The sequence below is a fragment of the Chiroxiphia lanceolata genome, chromosome 14, assembly GCF_009829145.1.
Source record: "Chiroxiphia lanceolata isolate bChiLan1 chromosome 14, bChiLan1.pri, whole genome shotgun sequence".
Lineage (NCBI taxonomy): Eukaryota > Metazoa > Chordata > Aves > Passeriformes > Pipridae > Chiroxiphia > Chiroxiphia lanceolata.
Genome location: NC_045650.1, coordinates 18,157,539 through 18,182,917, shown reverse-complemented (window position 1 = coordinate 18,182,917; position 25,379 = coordinate 18,157,539). Strand labels below are relative to the sequence as shown.

At 40.2% G+C, this 25,379-nt stretch overlaps 2 protein-coding genes and 1 long non-coding RNA gene across 7 annotated transcripts in view; 1 reads left to right on the top strand and 2 right to left on the bottom strand.

The window, feature by feature from the left end:
• LOC116794048 (translation initiation factor IF-2-like) overlaps positions 1–1,469 on the bottom strand; it is a 4,658-nt gene extending 3,189 nt beyond the window's left edge. Inside the window, exon 1 of the mRNA XM_032702366.1 lies at positions 1,219–1,469. Coding sequence (XP_032558257.1) covers positions 1,219–1,469 — 251 coding nt within the window. The remainder of the gene's footprint in view (positions 1–1,218) is intronic.
• Positions 1,468–12,212, top strand: LOC116793838. The gene is made up of 2 exons (XR_004359602.1): positions 1,468–1,583; positions 12,173–12,212. It is a non-coding gene; the product is annotated as an uncharacterized LOC116793838 (long non-coding RNA).
• OGT (O-linked N-acetylglucosamine (GlcNAc) transferase) lies at positions 1,549–25,379 on the bottom strand. 5 transcript variants are annotated; one of them, XR_004359601.1, is made up of 23 exons: positions 25,252–25,369; positions 21,597–21,777; positions 20,411–20,654; positions 18,824–18,892; positions 15,675–15,791; positions 14,264–14,343; positions 12,651–12,846; positions 12,282–12,422; positions 11,939–12,039; positions 11,596–11,749; positions 11,390–11,491; positions 10,933–11,112; positions 10,235–10,393; positions 8,569–8,658; positions 7,868–7,993; positions 6,978–7,148; positions 6,752–6,868; positions 6,482–6,649; positions 4,699–4,820; positions 4,389–4,541; positions 3,456–3,708; positions 3,141–3,263; positions 1,549–2,646 (listed from the first exon to the last, which is right to left on the bottom strand). XR_004359601.1 is itself a non-coding variant. In XM_032702001.1 (23 exons), exons 1-23 carry the CDS (start codon positions 25,286–25,288, stop codon positions 2,472–2,474), a joined length of 3,108 nt encoding a protein of 1,035 aa, XP_032557892.1. In that variant the 5' UTR covers positions 25,289–25,379; the 3' UTR covers positions 1,549–2,471. The 5 variants fall into 5 exon arrangements, 4 of the variants coding, with proteins under 4 accessions (XP_032557892.1, XP_032557890.1, XP_032557888.1 ...); XM_032702001.1 differs by lacking the exon at positions 4,699–4,820 and adding an exon at positions 3,352–3,355 and having other exon boundaries at positions 3,141–3,260; positions 21,597–21,747; positions 25,252–25,379; XM_032701999.1 differs by lacking the exon at positions 4,699–4,820 and adding an exon at positions 3,352–3,355 and having other exon boundaries at positions 3,141–3,260; positions 25,252–25,366.

The window sequence follows — 25,379 nt, the reverse complement described above, 5'->3', positions numbered from 1 at the left end:
TGGTTGCCATGAATATTCAACACAGTGCAGCAGCTTTCACAAAGCTCTTTCAAGAGGCAGAACGGAAGCATTTCCACCAGCCTGCAATCCTCACGCAAATGTCGAGGCAAGCTGCGCTCCCCTTACCAAATTATTCATTTTCTGCCAACCACCAAACATCAACAACTTGGAAACACACTAAGCAATTTGCTTAAAAACAGGAAGACAGCTTCTTTTAATTAAAGCTATTTAAACTTTAAAGACTGTAATTGTGAAACGTGCTAATAGATACCAACTGCCACGGAACAAATGGGGGCATAATCTAAAATTTATATAAATCACTATAAATAATTATTAGAGCATATTGTCTATATAATATAGTATAACATATACTATGCAAAATATACTATGTAATAATACATAACGTACATAAAATTATGCATTATATATTATACAATATATAATATAGTAAATTTTCTATATACACACACTATATGCAATTTAGTCTAGTATATTTTCTATATACATACACTACATTTTATACATATATAAAATATATATTTTCTATAAACTACATATATTTATTTTATATATAAAATTATATAAAATATGTATAATATAATGTACAATAATATATAGTACATACAAATACATAAAAATATATAAATATAAATAACTGAATATATATACACATAGATATGCTTCTATATGTGTGTATATATAATATATATATTTCTTTTAAATATATATAACATATATATTTCTTTTATATATAAAAATATATAAAATTATACAAAATATGTATACTATAATATACAATAATATATCGTATATACAAATACAGAAAATATATAAATATAAATAACTGAATATATATACACATATATATGCTTCTATATGTGTGTATATATATAATATATATATTCTATATAGAATGTATATCATATATATATTCTATATAGAATGTATATCATATATATATTCTATATAGAATGTAATTATATATATATATTCTATTTTGTATATTCTATATATTATTTATATATTATATCTTTATATAAAATATATTTTATATATTTATAAAATATATAATATATAAATAATATATAGAACATACAAAATAGAATATATATATCATATACATTCCTATATAGAATATACATAATATATATATAAAATTTCTATACAAATTAACCAAAACAAGGCAGGACCCGTGGACTCCTGGGCTGGGTCGCTCACCTTCCGCCCCGCTGGCCCTGGCTCCACGCGACCGCTCTCCCGGGGCTCCGCTCGCCTGTAGCCGCTGCACCGTCCGAGCCCGCAGGGCCCTGCCCCTGCCCGGCCCCGCTCCCGGCCCGTGCCCGCCCTGCCCCGTCCCGCGGGCCCTGTGCCGGCGGCCCCGCTCCCCAGCGCGGCCGGGCCGCTCCCCCCGCCCGCTCCATCGCGCTCGAACCGCCCGCGCCCCTCACGGCTTCCGGGGCACCGCGCATGCGCACACGGGCGGCAGCGCCCGCGCCTCAGAGCGCCCCTCGAACGCCACCGCAAAACACAAACACTGTCACATCGGTCAAACTGGCAAACCAAAGCTTTATTCTTCTGTTGTGGTGGGGTTTTTTTAATTTCTTTTTCTTTTTTGTTTAAAGTCTTTGCTACAGTACCTAGGACTGCACTCCTATACATAATTAACAATCATTCCTGAAAGATCTGTATTTGGCACCAGTTTGTGTTTACCTCAAACACTTGTGGGGAGGATTGATTTCAAATCGAATTTGGTTGGTTGGCTGTTGTGGGGTTTTTTTCCAACAGAATAGGAGCTGCCATCATGAAGCCAATTAGCTGAGTATTGGAGAAGCTTAAAAAAACAAAACAAAACAAACAAAGTCCTTATCTTAACCAACACATTACAGAGAGCTCCAAAACAGAGGTCAAACATTAAAAGGCTGATATAGGCTCAAGTGGTTTATAAAACCTATAAAAAAAGACTACACCAGCACATATGCCCTTTCAGTCCACGCAGTTTAGAAATTAACACAGGGAGCAACTCGCTAGCTGGAAATCTTGTCATGGGAGAACCACATATATACCAACAGGACTACCCAAAATCAAATGTTAAAATGCTCCAATTCCCAATCCACATAAAAGGAGAGAGCTTCATAGGAAGATTAAGTCAATCCATGGCATCATAATTGGTTGGGCAGTTCAAAACTTCCCCCAGCAACCACTTTGTCACTCATACACACAGGCTCACATGTACACGGCTCAATCCCATTCAAATTCCTCATGGAATAAAACGATCCCAGGCTCTATTGAGTCTTTCCCTATCATGCAAGAAATAAGTCTGGCTGTGCTTTAATCACCATCATGTATTACTTCAGCCACAGAGTACCAGGCGGATTAAGTAGAAATGCACAGTTTTTAGCTCGCTGTCTCTGCACAAGTGTCGGAGAGGCTCAGTTCCTGGAGAATTCCGGGTGGGCACACGCAGTCTCCCTTCATGCAGACTCACTGGCCTCCACTGGCTTGATCATGTGGTCAGGTTTGTTGCCTGCAGCGTAGTGATCCCACATCTGGAGGTAGAGCCGCTCCAGGTCCGTCGTGTACTGCTTCGTGTTGAACAGAGGGCTCGATATTCTCTGCTTCCAGACTTTGCCACGGATTTTTTTCAGGCTGCAAAGAGTGAAAGCGGTCATGGGAGGTTCCAAAAACTACATAATACTGTTTTAATTCTGCAATCTACTGTTTTCAGCTAACCCAGAACTGCCTGTGCAACTGTTCCAAAAACAGCTGCTCCCCCACTGTTTTATCCCCTCATCATTTCTGATGCAGACCAGCACAACCACTTTAACTCACAAGAGCAGTAATATTTTACAGTGTGATTTTAACTTGCAATAGTGATAAACTGTCGAATCTTCAAATTTAAAAAGAATTAAAGGTGAACTTTTACGATTTTGCACATTTCTCAGAGCAGGTAATTTCTTCAGAGCAGGCAGCATTGTAACTCAACTGGGAGTGCTGTTAAGTTACTGCAAAAGCTGAGTTAAGTGCAAGACAAGACATCTCTAGCAGAGGATTGCCCAGCTACTCTAAACAGTAAAACATCTGCAGGATTAAAACTACTGATGTCTCAGCACTGTGCCCAAATATAGTCCAAGCTTGCTTACTATTCCAGGTCAGTTCCCAGTTTCACAGCAATGTCCTCATACTCCTGTCTACTTTTTGCAATGAGCTCAAGACAACCCAGGCAAGTGAGCTGTGAGGCAGCAACTCGTGAGGCAGAGTCTCTCCTGAAAAGAAGAAAACAAAGAGCAAATCAAACCAACAAAAACAATCAGGAATAAGTTATTAAGTAACATATTCCACACTATGAGTTACTTTCCTTCTGCCTCCACAAGAGGCAAAGTTTGCTGGGCTTGCTGTTAGTAAAAAATAACCAATATTGCAACCCACATGTTCAGTGTAGGTTTCCTGCCTGTTACCTGGCATAGTAACCATTGGAGTCCCAGCCCAGAGCACGTCCATCCCAGTTGTGTGCCCATTACAGAGCGGGGTGTCCAGGCAAACATCAGCTAACTGCCCTCTCCTCACATGCTCTTCTTTGGGGGCAACAGGAGAAAAGATGATTCTGTTTTGGGCCAGACCCAAGTTTTGTGCATACTGCTGAATATTGGGCTCTCCTACAGCTGGGAAACGTAGCAGCCACAGCACACTGTTTGGGACTCTTTTTAGGATCTGTAACAAAAATAAGAAGCAAATACAGGAAGCTCAGAGAGGAACATTTACTTTTCTGAACAAGAAATTACCCCATACCAAACTGCAGTGGAAGGCATAGTCATTCAGTACATTAATCTGAGGTATAAGAGCAGGAATAAAACAGATCTTAATTTTGAATGGAACCACTAGGATTGCACTCCTAATCCCACTGGAAGAGACACAAACTCTGAGCAACAGTTCATAGGGCAGTACTTGGGAGTAAGTCTTGAAATTTATTATCTCATTTATTCACAGGCCAATGCTATGGAATATAAAAAAAATAACTCTCAGCAATACACTGTAAGCAGGAATCTGATAGAGATGCTCTCTGCTCAGATCTATCAATCTACCAACTGTCAAGACCAGTTATGACTCAAATGCAGAGACTAAGAAAGACCAAAATTATTTCACAATGGAGAACCAGCATACTCAAGCTGTCCAAGACATAAGCTCTCACTGGCTAGATGCACAGACACCATTTGAAATAAATCTAAAAAATTCTATATTCTAGTAAGCCCTGCAACAAAAGCACTGTAAGGATTCAAAATGGCTCAGGGTCAATGTTTTCCACGGAAAAGTTACAGTTTTAACTTGCGTGAAGTTTCTGCTAACCTGAACAGAACTGCTGTTCCAGCAGCATATTAACCCCAGATACTCACATTAGCCCACATCTGTAAGGTGGAAGGATCAATCTTATAGAGCTGATTGAAGTTGCAGTACACAACAGCATCCTCTGGTAACCCGTACTGAGAGCGGGTGGTAACAATTATAGTCCGTGGAACTTCCTCACCAGTGGCTGCTTTGTTGTTGATCTAAAGGAATGAAAAACAGCTACTGAAAGGCTGAAATTGCAGAAAACAAGAGCATGCCCTGTGGAATTGTCCTGAGACACTGCAACATTTGTTAGCATCATAAGTTACTGTAAGCATATCTTTGGTTGTATTATACAAAACAAAATTGTCTACTTACCCACAGCAAGAATTTAACTGGTTTGTGTACACGCTTGTGGATGCCACAATGTTGCAACCACCAAGGCAAAAAACACTGGGCATTTTCATGCCCTTCCTATATCTCCCCGAAATTCCAAGTAACTGGAATAATTGGAAAGAAGAATCATATAAAGAGGCATTACAAATGGAATCTACCCTCTTTAAGGTAACTTAATTTCTGTGAGACCAAAAATGAAATTAAAACTTAAAGACAGAATTAAAAAGCAAAGGTGTTTCTCGAGTTTGTTTGGATTTTTGTGGTTTATTTTTGGGTAGGTTCTGTTTGGGGGTTTTTTTTGGGGTGCTCTTTCTTTTTAAAGATAAAAGACAACAGGCACAGAACAGACAGGCAAGACTAAAGATACAGACTCATATGCAACTGCTGGACTGTAAGGAACTATCTGACAAGAAAACAGTAGAAATGCTAAAAATTAGGGAAGTTAACAACAAACTTTCAAGAAAGCACAGATCTTACAGCGTTCACAAAGAACAGGAATATGCTAATAAAAACCAGCAGAGGATGAAGATGGGATAATCAAAATACCATGCAATAGTCTTGAGGATTAGTAAAATGGAAGTGTGATTTTTAATAATGACACGCAACGATGGCATCAAAACTAGATAAAAATATCGGTAGAGACAGACAACACAGCTACTTAGAGCCTTTTTCTCTAAATACTCATTTTTTATAAGTATGTATTTAAAATTTAGAGTAGTGGCAGTGCAGGCAGCCACTGATGACACACCTGATGTGAATGACAATGACTCACTGTCACTGACTCCATTAGAAGATGTACGTGATAACTTAGTTCAATAGAAGTTGGTAAAAGTGCTCAGCTCTTGTCCACCTATGCCCCAAAAAGCAGCTGATACCAGCACAAAGAAGTGTTTTATTAGTGTGACTGAAAAGATAGAAGTTCTGTTTTAAGAGTGCACAGAGTGTTTCGTTGTGGTGGTGGAGTGTTAAGAATTCTCTATGAGGATAAGAACTTCAGAAAAAAATGCCAATAAGCTTACTGACCAAACTAACACTTAACATTATCAACTCGAAGGAAAGTCTCAGTTGTGAACAAAAGAACTCAAAAAGAAACCAAGGCAGGAGATTGTGGATAGAGCAGTGGTAATAAAAGGGCTCATTAAATGATGTCAAACGATGTCTCTTCTGAGAGACTGTAAACTGAGTAACGCACACAAGATAATGAGTTATGCCAGTGTCAGAATATGGTATTTCTAAAAAGGAAGAACTGTTCTGCAATGGAAGAAGTGTTAAACAATACCAGTAGCAGTCACAAAAATCCCATTAACTGTTAAGCACTGAGAGGTGGTGATGTAGAGTAGGGTTCTGAAAAATGTAAGGAGATGAATAAATATTGTTGAGATATACTGGGATAACTTCAACTCTACTCTATTACTCAGCAACTTTTTTCTAAAGGAAAAACACAACTGAAACTAAGTAACAGGTCACAAATCCCTGGAGGCTGCAGGGCAAAAAGCAAATCTTGCCTTCAAACAACCACGTGTCATCTTTATGCAACAAGAATTAATTTCTTTGGACTTTAGATACCTCTAGATACAATTCCTGTATCTCTGGGGGGAAAGATCATCTTCCAGTACATCTGTGGCTTATAATGAGTTTTCTTCAGTATGAGAACTAAACAAATCAACATGACAGAAGACACATTTGCTCGGAGGTTTTTCTTTCTTATTATGTTAAAACATATATAACATAAAACCCAAGAGAACAGTGCCCTGAAGCGCCTCACCTGAGTGGTTGCTAATCCATTACTGATGTTGAATCCATTGATAGTAATCTGAATTTGCCCACGATTAATCATCTCAATGACAGCTTCTGCAATGGTGTTCATGGGGATGACTGGCATACTGAGGGCGGCATTGCCGTCGGCATTTTCACAACTGTCAGGACACTTCATCTACAACACAGCACACAAGTGTCAGAGAGAGGACTTCAGACTGTACACAGAAACTTGGGACTTCAGTCCCTAACACTGTACACAGACAAGAGCAGCTCTCACCTTAACAATTTTGACATCAGGGAGGCTGTCAAGGAAAGCCTTCAGGTCAATGCCATTCAAAACAATCCTGTTATCATAAATATGACCATTGGACTTGAAATCAATGACTGCTTTTTTCTGTTAAAAAAAAGATTTAAAAAAGTTAAATCCCCAACCAGGTACCACGTAAGTGCCATTTTATAAAGATAGCTGTGAAAAATGCTTCTTGCCCTGTCTTCCAACGTACCTTCAGATGGGGGAACATGTTGGCGTGGTCTCCAATGAAGAAAGTGTTTGGCATGTAAGCTAATTTCTCTGAATACTGCTCAGCCACCTCAACTGGGGAAGTTTCTTTATCTGTGATGATATAATCCATGAACAATGCCCCACTGGTTCCAGGATACCCTAGCCACATTGCCTAAAAAACAAGAAAGCAAGGCTACAGTTTCAGGTGCATCACGAACATAAAGGAAGTCTAAAATCAATTCATTTTAAGTTACATTTTCCACCTACAGATTCAAGTTCCTTCTTTTTTATCAACTGAAGATCAACCACTACCTCCAAACTCCATGACCAAGACAGTGAACAGTCCAAGTATGTTTTAAAATTGATCCCTCAAGCAAAAGTTGAAGGATCCAGAACACTAACCATCAGCACTTACAGCTTCTCTGAGACAATTCCTGGAATCTAGAGTGACTCTGATTCAGGTTGCTCCCATTCTCCTTCCATAGGCATTTCAGAAAATCCTTAGTTTAAAAAAGGAACTCTGATTCTGACTTATGGTAACTAGAATTTCATTGAGCCTAAATAGACTAAAACCCAACAACTCAGTCAATTGCTTCAAATACCCTTTCTTTGTTCTCACCATGGCAAGACAGGCAGTGGTACAGAAACATCCCAGAATTAAGGAGTACTCTCTCAGGACATTGTCAATTGTCCATAAAGCACATAAAAAAGCCCCAAACTGCTGTTCTTAAACAGAATGATAATATTTGTCTTGCATTTTCTAAGCCCCAAGTCTCTCTTGCCTACAATCAATATGAGCCTTCAGTGTTCGTTCCATTCTGCCAGAAAAAGAGAAACTTTGTACTCAAGTGGGTGTTTTTTTGGAGATACAGAGCCCTGTGATTTAGTTACCTGAATTGGTGCTGGTCTCAGGGCAAATAATTCATTTCGGGCTCCTTTGGTGTAGCCATTCATGTTAATGAGAATGTGTATCCCATCCTGATGGATGCGATCTGCTGCTTTGCCATTACAGGGTATCTGAAGAATAAACAAACACATAAATAAAAGTTCTTTCTGTTTCCAGTCTTTCAACAATAAACACAGCTAGTCACCAGCGTACCAACAGATAGATGTCAACTGCATAATTTAATTTAGGTGAGACTAAATCTTGTAATTCCTGGTTTTACAGACGTTTAAGTCCTCAACTCAGCAGTAAAACTCAGCAGCAGTAGAACAAAAGCTAAAGGCTTGAAACTGAGGTTATAAAACTAGCACAGACCCCCCACCATTCCTGTAAGGGTAATTAATAATCAAAGCTCACACAGGGCAAGTGACATCTTGACTTATCCATGACATTTATATGACTATTATCTTCAGACCTAATGGAGGAGTTAGTAAAAAGTAACACTATCAAAACTGAATAAACACAGAGGTCACACAATAACAACTCTTTCCCAGGTAAGGCATTAACACCAACACATCTACAAATTCCAAAACTCTCAAGACTAACATCGGCCTAATTCAAGAAATGATTGCAACTAAAAATCTCAAAACTACAGGCTGATCTCTTTCTTCATTTAGAAGAATTTAAGTTTGCATCAAAAAAAGCTCACCTGAGATAAGTCAACGAAATGATTTGCTTCAGCCATCACTTTGACACGGAAATTTGTCCCATCATCAGGACTCAGGGCATAACAGAACACCTAGAACAGGAGGCACCAAAAATTCAGTATCTGCAAGAACTTGCCCACAAAATAACTGTACTATAAAACATATGGTATTGCAATTTTAAATATTTAGTTTCATACAAATCATATTAATTTGTGTGGCATTTGCCAGTTGAGAAATAAATAATAAAAAAAAAAAGACACTGAGCCTTTTTTTGACACATTTGAACCAGGGTCCAGTTTTACCTACTTCTGGTGCCAAGAAGTACCTACTACTGCACCCTGCACAAACATATAGACATTGTTCTCATCAGTGCAAGGGAAAGTAATTTTAACAGACAGATTTGCACAGGCATTGAATTCCTTAAGAATGCCTTCTACAGGACACCTTTGAATTTTTAATTAGCAAGAATCATAATTATGACTCAGGCTGAACAGACAAGCCTTGTGGGGAAGTTTTTTAACAGTGACTAATTCTCCCAATTAAGAACTGCGACTGTATTTGAAAAACAGACAGTTGACAGACTATATGAAAGAGCATCTTTAGCCAACCTAGGACATACAGACAGAGAACAAACAAAAACCAATATGCAGAGAATTTAACAGGCAAGATAAAAGCATGGTCTTAGTAAAATAATAGATAACTATTTAATATTTAAATTAAGCTCTGCAGAGTTTTATAAACCTAGAACATGAAAGACAGGCCTTTGTCTTGAGCTGATTCAAGGTTAAATGGGACATTCTCCCCACACCTCTTGTATTCAGACCACCACTTTAATTCTTCCAGGAAAAAACCTACTAGTCACAATTCAGTCACGTGGCTTTGCCACAAAAATTTCAGACTAAAGACTTCATGACCAGAAAAAAGCAAGAAGATAGGGGGGAAAAAGCTCCAAAACAGAACAAACAAAAAGATTAATAAAAAGCACTTTTTCAAGAAGAAAATACTTTAAAACTTTTTACAAAAATAAGCAAATTTGCGTGACTTGGAAAACAGGAGCTCAAAAGTGAGGCATTTTAGACAGTCATGGGACAAACAACGTAACTGGAAATGAGTTCTATTTACAGACTCAATCCCTTAACACGACACCCACATAAATATAGACGTGACTGTGTTCAGCATTACTAAACTGCATATTCTCCTTCTGCAGAAAGCATTTGTCACTGTCCTTTGAAAAAGAGGTAACCAGACCAATCTGAAGTTCACATTTGTGACTCAGGTACCCTAGAGAAAAATGCACTTAAAAAACACAGCAGCAGAGAGTGAACAAAAACCAGGTGCAGAACTGTAAATCAAGTAATCAGGCAGCAGCACCTTGATGTTGAAACATATTTACTCAAAAAACAGCAGCTGAAGCTTAAAGAAGTTCTCCATGAGCCACAAATCCTACTTACAGTAATTCCAAGGACAAGTACCTAATCTGCCTACCTTCTAAACAACACTTCAAATTGGTAAAGGAAAATGACTCAAGCTGGAGAGCTCTTTAACCCATAAAAAAAAAAAAAAAACAAGAAATAAAAATTGCCCTTTCCTAGTTTAATTGCCCACACCAAGAAAAAAAAATGCCACAGCCATATTTAAAGCTTTAAATATGCAATTTGTGTTTTTTACCTCAAATTTGTCTGGGTTATGCATGCCTGGAATGGACTGCATTAGGTGTGAGGTTGGATGGTTTCCAAAATCAGAGCTCACGTAGCCAATACGAAGTCGACCTTCACTGGCCTTCAAATCCTTGGGATGCTCATATGGTGGCTTGTGAAGAACATTAATCTGTCAAGAAAACAAACACAACTGTTTACAAACTCAGGAACCAAAACCAAAATCTAAACAGAGGGACCAAAAAACCCCCTATGAGTTTGTAGAACTAGCCCTCCTACATGAAGTACTCCAAAGCAGAATCACAAGTACTCAAGGACTGCTGTGTCTTGCTCTGTATAACTGCTGCTATCACCACTAAAGCAAGTGCACTTGGAAATCCCAGAGCCCATCAAACACAAAAGCTCACACGTTCCACTGGAGGCAAGGTCAGGTTCCAAGCACTATGGATGCTGGAACTGACCAGTCAATACTCTCACACAGCTGCCTGAAGCTGCTGTCAGGGAAGAGTAATTTACTCCCTCCAGTTTTCAAAAATGCCCCTCATGTGTGCTTTGGAAAACATGATGAGCAACACTGTGTCCCATCTCTTTACATGTCAGTGACTCAGAAAGCTCACAACAGCTAATATTATGTGAGTATTTAATTTTGAGTATGAACAGGTAAAGCCACAAAGCACTTCTATCACAACAGGCCTGTATAAAACTTCCTACCTTGTCCAGACACAGATTTCCATGTCTCTCAGCAATAGCCTTCCTGAAACTGTGAGAAAGGGGATACAGCATGCTGTGATGTGGGTGGACAGAAGGCAGTCTGTTTTTCTCCAGCTGATCAGCTACAATGCTAACCAGCTTCTTCATCCTTTCATCATAGTCTGTCCAGTCACAGACAATCTAAAAAAAAAAAAAAAAAAAGAAAAATTTAAAGAATATTAGGACAACAGCTTCCTTTTATCTGTATCAGATGTTTCACAGGTTGAGACCAATGTTTCTTCCAAAAACAGGAAGTGAGAACAGTAGTTACTGTTGACGACTGTATAATCTTAGCTTCTGATTTAAGACTTAAGTCTAACCCTTTTACATTTAAATTAGTAACTGATTCATGTGATCAAGCTTAGCATCTGCTGCAGAGGAATCCTAAGGATTACAACCAAAGCCTCATCTCCCTCACCTGCAAACAGTGGGCCAGGTTGCAATAGGCATCTGGGAAATCAGGTTTCAGTTTCAGAGCAGTTCGGTAAGAGGCGATGGCTTCTGGTATATTCCCTGAATCCTGCAGAGACACAGAGATGAGTCAGCAGGTAAAAATATCCTCAGGGTAGCAACTCACAGTGCCCCACCATACTTTTCTAGGAGTGAATCATTCGCATGTGCTACCTTGTGAATCGAGGCCAGGTTGCTGTGGGCATCAGCAAAAGCTGGGTTTATCTGAATGGCACGGGTGTAGCACTGCAGAGCTCCTTGAACATCCTGCATCTCCTTCAAAGTGTTCCCCATATTAGAATAAGCATCTGCAAACGTGGGGCTGATTCTGAGAAGCAAAAATAATATGTCGTGAACAAGAAAAGCTCCTTCTCCAACGAGAAACCATACCCAGACTTTCTGATTTTCAGAGCAACCACATGAATTAAAACATGCTACTCTAAGTCACCCTCTGTATAAATCTGGAGCACTTTCCTGTTAGGAAAGGCTGGGACTATATTACAGAGCATCCATTTACCTAATAGCCTCTTTGTAATGCATCAGAGCCTCCTGTAGCTTTCCCTGCTGTTGCAGGACACTTGCTAAGTTTGAATGTGCAGCCGCAAACTCTGGAAATACCTGGAAGAAAACAAAGTTGACACTGTCTTTTAAACACCACCAGCAGACCATAACAAAAATACTTGTGCAGTTATTACTCTTCTTTTTTATACATGCATTTAATATATTTTCTTACATTTTTTTTGTAACTCAGGTCTCCAAGCAGGAAGTCCTCTACTTAGAAGCCCAAAGGGGAAAAACCCTATGTCCTATCACACATTCCCAACTGGAGTTACCCAGCTCTCCCTCACACTGGGCTTTACCTCCAGAGCCTTCCGATACAGACGGACAGCTTCCTCGATATTGCCCTGCTCCCGTTTGATGTTTGCCAGGTTGTTGAGAGAGTCTGCATGAGTGGGGCAAAGTCGAAGGGCTGTATTGTAGCATTCTTCTGCTTCTACCACCTTCAAAGAAAGTGATATAGTTAATGTGGTAACACTTACTGTAAGAGCCCTATTTGTGAGAAGTCATGACACAATCACTTTTAAGGCTCAAGGTGGAGACTTCCTGAATTATTCTTCCTTCTGACTAAGTAAATGAGGATAGCATCCCATCTTAATAAAGCTGGTGACAGCTGGTGTCTAAAAAAAACCACTCAGTGTGATTTTAAAAAGGAAGAAAGTGCTCCTTACACTGCCTTTCTCCTTCAAGGCATTGGCCAAGTTGCAGTAGGCATCAGGGAAGTGGGGTTGGAGCTCAATAGCCCTCCTGTAGGTGTCTATTGCCAGGTCTATCAGGCCTTGCTCATAGTACACACAGGCAAGGTTGCCGTGCACAACAGCGTGGTTTGGACTCAAGCTCAAGGCTCGGAGATAAGCTGCTACAGCTCTGTAACAAAAAGATAACAAACAGAATGTGAACAATCATCCACAGAGCAGAGATTATATTGATTATATTCACCCTTGTTATAAAAATGACCTCCAGAAAAGCCCCGAACTTGAAGGGATACGGATCATTAACACACATATCCATTCAGTTTAGATGATAATAAACCCACAGAGGAGTACTGTCTGAATTAAAAGCTTGATCAAGGGAAGAATTATCATTTTTATGGTATTTCAAAGCCAGACTGAATTCTGTAGTGGTTGGCAGACTAGAAGAAATACTTGGTAAAACAGGAATGACTTCTTCCAACTTGATGCCGCATAGTGAACAACATAAGTCTTCAGGAAAACAAGTTTTCATTTATCTTTTTTAAACGTTCTGCATTAATAGGAAAAACATTTTTTCCTTTGCTCCATTTTTTTCCAGTTTATTATTTGACTATAACAAGATAAACAGTATCATGTCTTTATTCTCTGCACTAACCTACCATGATTTACTTAGACTTCAAAAGTCACTTTGTTCAAAGGAGAGATCTTTAATTATATGCTCCTATAGCACTATATAAATGGCTGAAGCATTCAAATTTCTAGGAAAATCATAACAGTGTACACAGTTAAGTAAACGCTCAAAAGGTGATGTAAAATCTAAAATGAAGAACCATGCCCCTGTTTGGCCCGTTAATTGGTGGCTACATCAGAAATCACTGAATGATTTAGACTGCATGCAGTGAGACTCGATAGAATTAATTAGCCTGTTCCCTGCAAGCTTTTATTAAATTTTGGGCCACAAACCACAGCTACCAGAAATTATAAACCAATTAACAGATGCAATATGGTACACTGCATGTGAACAACACAGCCTGGATCTCCTTCCACAAACAGAAGATTCATGTATCAGATTAGAGGTCTCAGAACAAGTTAGTTCAACAAGACAGGAGCAGCGTTGCAACCCAAGGCAGTAACACGATGCCAAAATGTCACAAATACAGAATATTCAATCAGATGCTGAGCTGAACTGCAGCATTTCAGTTTGTCTTACATAGTAGGGAAAGTTTAGATGAGACACACTTGTAAATCATGTCCTGAGTCACATAATGAAAACAAAGAATTCAAGCATTTGTGCCTTTCTTGGACATCTTCAGCCTCCTCAGTCTTAATTTCAAGGCTGAATCAGAAACTCTCACTTTTGACAATGTATAAACTACAAAAAGCAACATGAAAGAATACATTCCACAGGACTTTTTTTATTTTTATTAAATTCCATTAGCCCAGTCTGTCTGCACTTCAAAGCCATTTGCTTGCTCAGCTTACAGCTGAAGTCTTTGCTACCCCTGACCAAAGATACTTTGCAGGAGGAACATAATCTGTATCTTGATACCTCTGACAAGTCACTGAGACAGCAACAGCACTGATCTGCTTACCTGTCAAATATCCTTGCCTCCTTCAGAACATTTCCCAGATTGATGTAAGCATCCAAAAAATTTGGGTCAAGTGTAACAGCCTGAAAATATTTTTGAAGTGACAGTTTTGAGCATTAACACAAAAACATTCTCTATGAAACTCAGTTGTTTGTTGGTTTTTTTATAAGTTTGATAAACACAATCTGTAAGCATCTAAGACTTCATCAATTACCTAGTAAGGAAGAAAAACTAAAATTATATAAACCAATCACAGATAAAGTTATTCATCTGTGATAGCATTTATTACCTTCAAATTTATTCTTTTTACCTAGTCAGCTGCAACTACTGCAAAATAATGTGCTAAGCACTTACTTCACATCAGGTTGGTCCTACTTAGCACTCTTATCTACTGATGCTATGCTGCCTTTAACTTGTTTTTATGGAAAAAACCCTAAAAAACCTTAACCATATCCTTTATCTACTGTAAAGTAAGACAGCATTTTAAAACTTCAGCAGTGCAGAAAAACAGAGACAAGTTTCACTAGAACAAGAGCAAATACATCATGTGTGCAAGGAAAATTCTGTATCCATTTAACTAAAACATTTTCAGTCTCTTCAAAACTAATAAAATGCAAAAAACCCACTTAAGAAATGATGAAGTTACAGAAGCTGCAGTACTAAGCTACACATGAGTATTTGACAAGCCCCACTCTTACAGTCTCATGGGAACTATTAATTCCACATTAAAACACTTCATCATCTATCATGAACTAGACATAGATCCAAAAAAAAATAAATCCTGAGCAGATAAAATTTTTTTTGTAGATCTTAAGTCATAAATATCAGGAAGTAACTGTTGCCACATCTTAAATCCAGTTTTAGGGGACTTGACAAAAGTAAGAGATCAGTACAAAATTAATTAATATGCCAATTAGATATTAACTGGAAGATACCAGACAACTAGTTAATGACATTAATCTAGAAAAGTCTGAAACAACAGTGGTGAAAAATAACCCTAGAGGAGTTCATGTGTCACTTAAACTGTTCTCAGTTACTCAAAGGACAATAATACTTGAAACAGAAATTATAATGAAAAGTGATTTTAAGCACAAAGTTGTTTCTTCCTCTCACACACGAAACATGCAAAACATTATTACCATCAAAACAGATTTTTAAAAAATTTCATCTAGAAAAGGACTGAAAAACAACTTAATTTTCTCATATTTGACATGTGTGCAGTCCTAGGGCAGTTCTAAATGTATCTCTCTAGTAGCATAGAGGGAATCTGAACCATCAGTAAGTAAAAAAAACAGTTAACATAAGGTGTTAACTAACAGTTCTCCACTACCAAAATATTTCTATTATCTGCAAGCAGAGAACTGCATGTACATTAAAATCCAGCAGAGAAGCTGAGACTCCCTCAGGTAGTTACCTTTTCAAAGTGATGAATTGCAAGCCAAATTTCTCCTTGGGCATTGAAAACACAGCCAAGATTACTCCAAGCCACTGCAAAGTTTGGTTGAGTCTCAATTGCTTTTAAGTAACAGGCCTTGGAATAGTTAAAGAAGAGAGATACAAGGGAAGGGGAATATTTGTAAAAAGAAAAAAATGAGAAAAAACAATTGTTAGTATGCCTTCTCTAACCAGCCAAAAGTGACCCTGCAGTATAGGCTAGCTTGCGCCAAAACTAATGCGCTGCAAACTGTTGTTGATCCTGCGCCAGCGCAAACCAAAACCCAGGTGCAAGCCCACCATTTTTCAGTTACGCTGATAACAAATAAACCTTCCTTCAGACACCACGTGGCCGCAGAAATCACCTTAGAAATAATTCAAGTCGTTCGCCAGAAACATCTGCCGCCCCGAAGCGCGTAAAGACCAAAAAAATTACCACGTAAAAAAATAACACCACTCGGGAGCAAAATTGTGAAATGCTCTAAATCAGACAGAAACTATTTTGGGGGGAAAAAAAAAAAAATCAGAAAAAATATTAAAAAATATAGAGCCACTCCACAGTTTTAAGCGTCCTTGTCAAACGAGGTGACACGCCCATCCCGTATCTTGTTTCCCGGTTTCTCCAGATGCATTTTAGTCACCTGCAGCTTCAAAACCTCAAATGACAGGATTGCATGAAGGTTTAGGTCCCTGTAATGCAAGCGCAAGAAATCGCTGCGCATCCTACCCAGCACGGCGCCACGCTATCGCTGCGAACTGCTTGGCTCTAGTGATGGCCCCAAGGTGCAGTGAACGGCCAACCAGAACCATTAATCTACCAGACAGGCCCACAAAAAAAACCCAAAAACTCTTGCTTGTTAAATTTGGTGTCTGCACTCTTAAAATGCGTCAGAACCCAATTCCATCCAAAAGGCCACAGCCTGGAGCTCGGGCGGCCGCCCGATCCGAGATTAATCATCCAGTCAACCGTTCACGGGGGCTGTAATCGCACGCAATGCGCGTTACCGCTGCGCAGCCTTTGCGCTACTGCAGGATCACAGCGCATCATCAGAAGAGCAGAACGCTGCAATCCAAACAAAGAAGAAAAAAGGAAAAAAATGAACAACCAGAAGAGTTAGAAGCTTTTTTTTTACTATTAACTATCTCCAATTATTTCTTTAAAAAATATTTTAATTTACTTTTACTTTATTTCTTTGAAAGAATTTGTGGCTAATAGTATAAAATATTCTTACATTACTTGCTTGTAATTAAATATTTTAAGCTGTTTCTGAAGCCACAAGACAGAAGATTCAGGCATGGAGGCAAATGGTTTTGCTGTGGCAGTTACAAACCCGTTACCATATTTCTCATCATGTGACTTTTCGGTGCGTTCCTTGCTGGAAGAGGAGGAGGAGGTGTGTGTCTGCCCTAGATCCAGGCCTCGAGCTCCCTTCAGCGAGGCACCTTACGCATGGAATAGGAGGTTTCACCCACCTGAAACCTTCTAAATACAATATCAGTGGTGAAAAACCAAAAACAAGAGAGAAAATAAAACAAGATCATTAGTAAGAGTTCAACAAAGCAATTGCATTTTTTTGGATATGTCTTAACACATGGGAATGAGGATAATCTGTCTGTAACAAGGGAGACATGCAGAAGGGAGAGGGTTAATCGGGCAATTGCATACAGCAGGGACTTTTTTTTTTTGGAAGAAAGGCTCTGAAATATCTACAAAGAAATTAAATTTTAGTTCAAACTGTAAGGAATCTGCTGGCTTGATCTTTCAAATGGACTGATAACCAAAGAAACACGTTGCAATTTACTCAAGATGTTTTTCCTCGTTTATTAAGTTCTCACAAAACGGAATAACACTTTCAAACTAGGGTGTCTCCAGAGCTCTGAAACAAAGAAGTCAGCAACCTAAGGCAGGCGCAGTGTCTTGGCCTATACCAGTCACACTAAAGCTGCAGTGAAGTGCAATTCATGTTAGCTGTCCGCTTGGTGGGCCGAGAACCAAGTGTCTCAAAGACTTGTTCAACTCCGAATGCCGCTACAGAAATGGTTTCAACCTGGATCCGACCAAATCAATCCGGCTGCCCTAGGGTGGTTCACGCATCCAAGTTGTTCAGAGGAATCAAAACAATATTGAACTTTGAGCCTGCGCTCCCCGTTACCCCAGAAAGATGCCACCCCTCCCCAAACGGTGCTGCAGCCAAACAGACAGCTACGCTGTTCATACACTCCACTTCTGAGCATGCGCGTGGGGCTTGGAGTGACAGACGTGGAGTCCAGAGGGGTTCTGATTTCTCCACACTCCTCACCCCTGCAGCGCGGACGCGTAAGGTGGCTTGTAACAAGACAATTTCTTTCTGCAATCCGAATTTTAACGTGCCAAGAATTTTAAACTCATCTTGGGTGTTCGAATTCTCAGTTTAGGAAACGCACGACTGCTAGAAGCCACCTTTCCACTACAGCAAGTTTTCTTTTGATCAGTTCATTTACCAAACAAACCAGCTTTGTCCTTCCGATTTCTTTATTTTGGGGGAGGGGAGAGGGAAGACATGAAGAAAAGATATTGGGGGGTGGGGGTAGGGGGGTGGTGTGTGTCGCATACTGCAGCTATTGATTATTTACTAGCCTTTCTTCCACTATCAAGGGAAGGGAAAAGTTAAAAGAATAAAAATCTTTAAAAGCCAATATTACAAGGTAACATTTGGATAAGTTTCTTCTCCACTTACAAGCCACAAAGGACTTTAGAAGAGCAGCATTTTCAATAGCACCTGCATCGTACAGGCATCTGGAGCTAACCACAGGCTCTCTGCTTGGCACCAGCAGGCAAGCCTCAGATCTGAAGGATTGTTACTTATTTCCAGAAGAAAGCATGATGGAGCCCCTGCCCAATACTTCAGAATGGTATCAGATAGTCTAGTTCAGCAGCAAGGCTTGGTAATTTTCCATTTCTTGACTTAAACCAACTTTTTAAACATGGACATGCCATATCTTGCCCTGCAACTACTCTGGGGTGTTTCAGTGCCTTCAGTTTTCAGAAGTTTCTCGGACTGTCTGTAGATCAACGCAGCTTTGAAGATTTGGTGCAAAGTTCAAGTGTTCAAAACACTGACGTTTACATGTATTCTACCCAACACCTACCTTGGCTTCTTCCAAGCGACCCAGGGCTTTGAGCAGGTTCCCCAGGTCACTACGAACACAGTACAAGTCCTGAAAAACCAAAGTCACACCATCAGCTTCAGGACTTCAAAGGCCCCACAGGTCTTCACAAAGAACTTGCAAAGGAACGACCCAGTCCACTAAAGCTTATTTTAAATTCTTAATAAATACATCACAAACGTGAATTATTTTTCAGACAGCACACAATCTGACTGAATTTAGTACTGTAAAAATAAACTATAAAGAATTAAAAAAGTAATCTCACATAAAAATCCTCTTTATACAGAAACATAAAAGAAAACCGTAAACAAACACTCCCCCCAGCAGATTAAGTCCTTTTGCCATATGTAAGTATTTGAAGTCCCTTTTTTTTTCCCCCCCTCAAACCATGACTTTAAACCTGCACTCTTAAGACACACCATTAGTGTTATGGCTTTTAAATAGATACATGAAGTGATTTTGCTTTCTGTATCCCTAAAGTAGTTTTTCTCTCTGTTTTGCCCACTAATCCATCCATTTTCAACAGCTCTGCCACATGTTCTTGTTCTTTCATTTGTCTGAAATGAAAGCACAGGCTGCAATTGCATTATCTAGCAGTAAAGACCACAGAAAATGGAGACATTTTGTCAACACTAACAAAACCATTTTCTAACCTAAACAAAACTCAACTCCTGTAAAAAAACCACCATCTCATATTATTCCAACCAGTGCATGAAATCAACTGGTCACAAAATTCAGCACAGCAAGGTAGACAAGTTCAGGTAGGGTGAAGAACACAGAGAAATAAGATTCCAAGCTTTTGTTGGACTGGGTTCGCATTTGCTTTTCCTAAGAAAAAATGACAGATGCACACCAGACCCATGCTGCATTTAAAGTACTTTTTGTCAAAATGCATGACCAAACAGCAAGCAGATACCTTCAACATGCTGAGCAGTACTATAAACCTTTAATGAGTACCATGCAAAATAAACAGGAAAGCAGTTCGAGACAACGTTTACTAAAAATGTCAATTTGAAACAGTTACAACCAAAAATCCAAACATCAGATCAAATGCATAGGAGTCACTTATAGACAGATACTCAGCTTCAGCCAGTGAAACTTAAAAAGGATGCTTCTGTGAACCAGTCCACAACGGAAATCTAACACAGGAAATTCTCATCACCATGAAGTCTCTGACTCTGGGCTAAAGTAATACCTGACAATTTTTCAAGATCTCACATTCACGTCTAAGGACCGGTTGTCTCACTGTAATACTACCTTAAAGCACACAAAGCTAAATATGAGGCCACTCAATGAAACTTCTGACTTGAGAAAAAAATTCCTTGCTTTTCTGTTGTCTGAACAATACAGATAAGTGTACAACAGCAGCCCTTACTGCAATATACTGCAATACAAAACTTTTTTGACAGAAGCCTTTCAAAGACCCTTAAGAAAAGTATTAACTAGATCATTGAGTTCATGGTGTACAGACTGGAAGGGTTATCATTTGTTCATTCTTTGAAAGCTGCTATTTTTGTGTCCTGAGACAGTAGTAAAGGGTGGACTTCTATAAAATAAAGCATTACTTACAGGGTTGTACTGAAGGGCAGACACGTATGCCTGTACTGCTCCTTCCATATCACCTGCAGCTACCAGTGCAGCAGCCAAATTAATATATCCATCAATGAAATCTGGTTTGAGGCGCAGTGCATGTCTGTAATGTTCGATTGCCTCCTGCAGCTGTCCACGTTCCTTGTACACATTGCCCAGATTTGAATATGCTTCGGCCAACAGTGGGTTCTGTTTAATAGCCAAAGTGCTGAAGTGAGCAGACCTGGAGAAAATGAGACAAGTTATCAAAAAAAAAAAAAAAAAAAGAAGCCCACAAAGCAAACAGAAAACCCAAACAAACTCACCCTTGACATTCAGTGTTTTGTCTGTTTATCTAGTTAATCTAATGAACATTCATGCTTAAGCAAGCCAAACACACAGTTCTGTAAGTCCAGATTTGTTGGCTGTCTTGTATGTTTATGCTCCCAGCTTAAACTCTCATCCCCCTGGTTCCCATTTTAGATTTGACTGAACAAGGACAGCTCTCATTGACAGTCAGAAGGGTTTGAACTGCCTCACCAAACCTGAGCTGAACACACTTGGAGAAAACACTACAGGAATCCTGTGAAGCCTCTTCCAATGTATTTATGCTTTAAGCTATGTTCCACTTGATATTCTTTTCAAGAAGCAGGGCACAGCTTACATGCAAAATTCTGTCGTATCCTCACCCATTTTATTTTCCCACATCTGAGCTGTTATAACAACTTCATTCAGAAGCCTATCTAAAACAGATCTAGTCAAAAGTTCTTACTTCCTTCACCAGCAAACATGAACTTACAGCTAGAACAAGTAAAGTTCAAAATGCTGGAGGCACAGAAAGCAAGATCAGGAATGGGAAAGCAAGAAGAATATGAGGACAACTTTCAGATCACAAAAAACCCTTCACTAATCACGTTGTTTTGCAGCCAACAATCAGTTTTGCAACTTAAAAAAAAAACCAAACAAACAAAAAACCAAACAAAATCCAAACTACAAACTTATACTGCATCTGGAATGAACATTAAATCATGTCAGTACACACAAGTGTGGCTGATGGTGTGATGTTCACATGTACAATATTAAAATTACACAAGAACACTGGCAAGGTCTGCTGTTTGTCGTAAAGCCGGTGAGTCCAATTTGTATTTCTCTTACCATGACAAAATTCGGAAAGGAAGAGCCCTACCTGTCCAGTCGGCGGCACTGGAAGTGAATGGACGACAGTAACAGAAGCACCCCTGTGTTATCAGGCTCCTGCCTCCAGAGCTGCATGCAGTGTCTCTCTGCTGCTTCAAAGTCTCCTGCCTGATACTCACGATGAGCCAACTCCGCTAACCCTTGGAAGGAAAGCATACGTTTCGTTGGTTCTGGAGAGTCACCAAAACATTCAGAGGGGGAAAACAAAAAGTTAGATGATGGGAACAAAACAAAAGCAAACCAAAACAAAACAAAAAAAACCACAACAAAACAAAACAATGAAAAAAAATGTACACAAATGAAGGATGAAAATGTTTGAAATTACATAAAATACATGGCAGGTGACGGTTGGAGCTCTCAAATCTTCATGCACCAATCTTTTACCATGGAATTTTTAACATTATCTGTACAGGTGCATGGCTTTGTCAGCTAATAACCTCGAAAATGCAGACTGTAACATCTGTAAATATCTGTAAGTCAATCTTTTTCCTGTATTCTGAAATACTTTTAAAGAGACTCCTGTCATGATATGGTACTTTGGTTCATAACAGTGGAAGTGCTGCTAACAGAACAATGATTCTCCTCACTCTCCCCCAAGACTGCAAGTCCTGTGCTTTGCAATGCTAAAAATAAGTTCTAACAACTTAATAGGGAAATGAAGGACAAGAAACAAAGACTTCAAAGGACTTCACAAAACAAAGTTTTGATGTGAGTACTGAAAGCCCTAAAAAAAACAAGGGGGGGGAAATGGCTACCATTCCTTGAATCCTCCATACTCCTACACTTTCTCTAAGGAGTCAAATCCCTTCACAGAAAAAAAAATGGCCTTGAAACAATATCTGATGAGAGACAAACACACACTTCAGTGATTATGCAACTGGCCTACAGGAGGAACCATTAAACAGGCAGGGTACAGGAAAGGAGTTACTGCTCCTGGAGGCTTAGCTGGAACAGGAGGGACAAAATGCTTTTAGTATTTAATACCCAACTGTGGAGAACAAAATACTTAAATAAAACACCACCTGTTTTAGACAAAACAACCTTATGTGTGAAAAGTATGTTATTTCTTACAAGTAAGATTCTTCATTAAAATACAAACAAGTGCAGCTTGGAAAAAAAACATAACCATTCATCCTAGAAAGAACTGTTGGCCTTCCAATTCCACCTTTATACCAATAGCTCTTACTATTAAAAGGTTTGATTACTGCAAGTATCTCTCGTTTTTCCTCCTAAAGCCCGGCATTTTCAGTACTCTGCAGTCACTTAATTCCATTCATGAAACACTTCCCACCTGGACCTACTGAGTTTTAAAATTCTGAATTTAAATGAAACATATAAATGTTTCCATTGTCTCTGTCAGTGGTAACAACTGTTTCATGGTAAATTGGAACTAGCAAAGCCACTCCATTAAGACACTTGACAAATTAGTGACCAAGTATCTTCATCCAGATTAGATTCCTGTTTTCTAGGAGCCTATCTTAACAGTTTCCAAACCCTGAATAAGGGCAAAGTGGACTTCAGTGTCTGGTTAAACCTAATGGCAAAGATAAAAAGATACAACTTTTATTCAACACGAGAATGTTGAATCATAGTTGCAAACCACACCATTTATAAATGGTGCTGACAATAATAACGATACTGGAGCACCAACAGACTGTTCCTTGCTCTGTCCTTCTACTGTTATCAGGTTTAGCCCCTCTGGCAGTGTGTGTATTTTCAAGGTCTGCTGATGGCACAAACACAGGGAAAACAGATAGAATAAGAGCATGTCTCGTGAACTTAATAATTTCCTCTTAAAATTTCTATTGTGTTATTAAATTTCAAAGATAAACAAACAAACAAACAAACCCAACCACCACCAAATGTTTAAACTTTGATACTCATGACCACTTGGAAAGAAGGTTCCAACCATTAACTAAATGCTACACTTTTCCTATTTTAAGTAAATGAAAGTCAAACTGAAGTTGTAGCTCCCAGGGCAGGAAAGCAGGTGATGCAGAAATATTGTATTTAACACCTTGGACTCGGAGCTGCTAACAAAAGCAACAAAACAAGAGAAACACTAACGTGTTCTTTCATTTATCAACAGTCTCTATTTACAAGAAACCCACAGCTCACTCCTAGAGACAGAGCAAACTCAGTGCAAAATTGCTGGCAATCTACCTCCAAGGGAGTGTTTCAAGAACGATCCTCAAGAAGTTCACTGAAAAGCAGGAAGATGACAGGCACACCACAGAGTTCAGAATGAGCTCAACTTTTAACAGGGGCTGGAAGAAGTTATGCAATAACTTGTACCCATAATGCAGCCCATCAACGGATGCTCACTGAATCAATTTGTAAAGAAAATAACTGCACCGAAGAGTCACGGCCAGGAAAAACCCTTATGGAGTCCTGCATAAATGAATTTCGGTACCTGGGCTAACTCGTGCTGCATGCTTTGACTGTGACCTTGGAAAAGTCCAGCACATGCTGTGACAACGACCTTCCCTGAGGCTTCTAGAGAACACGAGCAAAACGAAAACCTGCACAGAACCATCACAAACATACCTAAGGCCATTTTCCCACTAAAAACACGGTCCTAAACACTTGCCATACCCTCGTGCTCAAGCTTAGGTTTAGATCCAGTCTAAGTCCCCAGAGGAGCGGCGGTCACCTCCCTGTGGGACGTGGTGACAGTGGTGAGGATGAGCACAGGGCGCTCCCCACGTGTCGTTCTCAGGCTACCAAAGGATGCTGCAGCCTCGCTGACCAGACACGTAGTCCGGGCTAAAGAGCTATGGAACATCGTATTGCAGCACTCTCCCATATCACTGCCGTTTCTCTTCACATCCCTATGTCTGCACTGGATCCCGTCTCTTTCTCCTAAAATCCTCCTTTCCCGAGACATCGTTTCAGCTTTCCATACTCTTCCTCCTGTCTGGATACAGAAAGCCCCAAAAATCTGGGGGATAAACCTGTGTTGCCCTTTCATCCTTTCAGTAAGCACAACGCTTCTTTTTCTTGGTGTACAGACAAAGATTTCTCCTCTTCTCCGTCCCTGAAGTTCTACATCTGTAAACTAAATTTAGGGCAGGATCCTTCCCAGCTACAACACGCTATCTCTGTTCGGAAACGCGCTTCAGCGCTCGGTCGGGCCACAGAATCACAGAACGTGCCTCGCTTGGAAGGGACCTTAAAGATCATCTCGCTCCAATTCCACTGCCGTGGGCAAGAACACCTTCCGCTAGATCAGGCTGCTGAAAAAACTCCTGCCTGAGTGCAGCGAGCGATTCTGAAGAACCCAGCACATATTCTGGGTCAGGCTTTCTACCCTGCTTCGTCCTCTAACGCAGTCACCTGATAGCGTGACATAAATATAGCAGCGGGCCCGCGGCACCGACACCTCCCCGACACCTCCCCGCGCCGCCCCGGCAGCGGCTCCCGGGCTGCCCACGGGCAGCGCCCACCGCGGGCCGCGCTCGGGCCCCTCCGCCCGGGGACCCGCATAGACCCGCACAAAGGCGCCGGCGGAGAAGCCACGGCCTCGCCGCTTCTGGAAAGTTCCGCGGGGCGAAGGGGGAGCGGCCCCGGGGGCGAGGGCACGGCCCGGCCCCCGCTGCCCCCGGCGCGCCCGTCCGCGGGGAGCGCGCGGCATCCCACGGTACCTGTGCTGTCCGCCACGTTCCCCACGGAGGTCGCCATCGGGACGGAGCCCGGTGGGGCTGTGGCGGCGGCGGCAGAAGGAGCGCTCGGGCAGGCCGAGCTGCCCGCGGTCGCGGTGCGCTGAGGCGGC

Bases quoted from the DNA above. Each gene is read 5' to 3' on its own strand.
- OGT (XM_032701999.1), bottom strand. From the start codon at position 25,288: ATGGCGACCTCCGTGGGGAACGTGGCGGACAGCACAG. The intron at 20,655-21,596 runs GTAGGGCTCTTC...CATTTTCTCCAG, and splicing joins CAGTGCCGCCGACTGGACAG to GTCTGCTCACTTCAGCACTT. The intron at 12,423-12,650 runs GTAAGGAGCACT...CTTTCTTTGAAG, and splicing joins CCTTGAAGGAGAAAGGCAGT to GTGGTAGAAGCAGAAGAATG.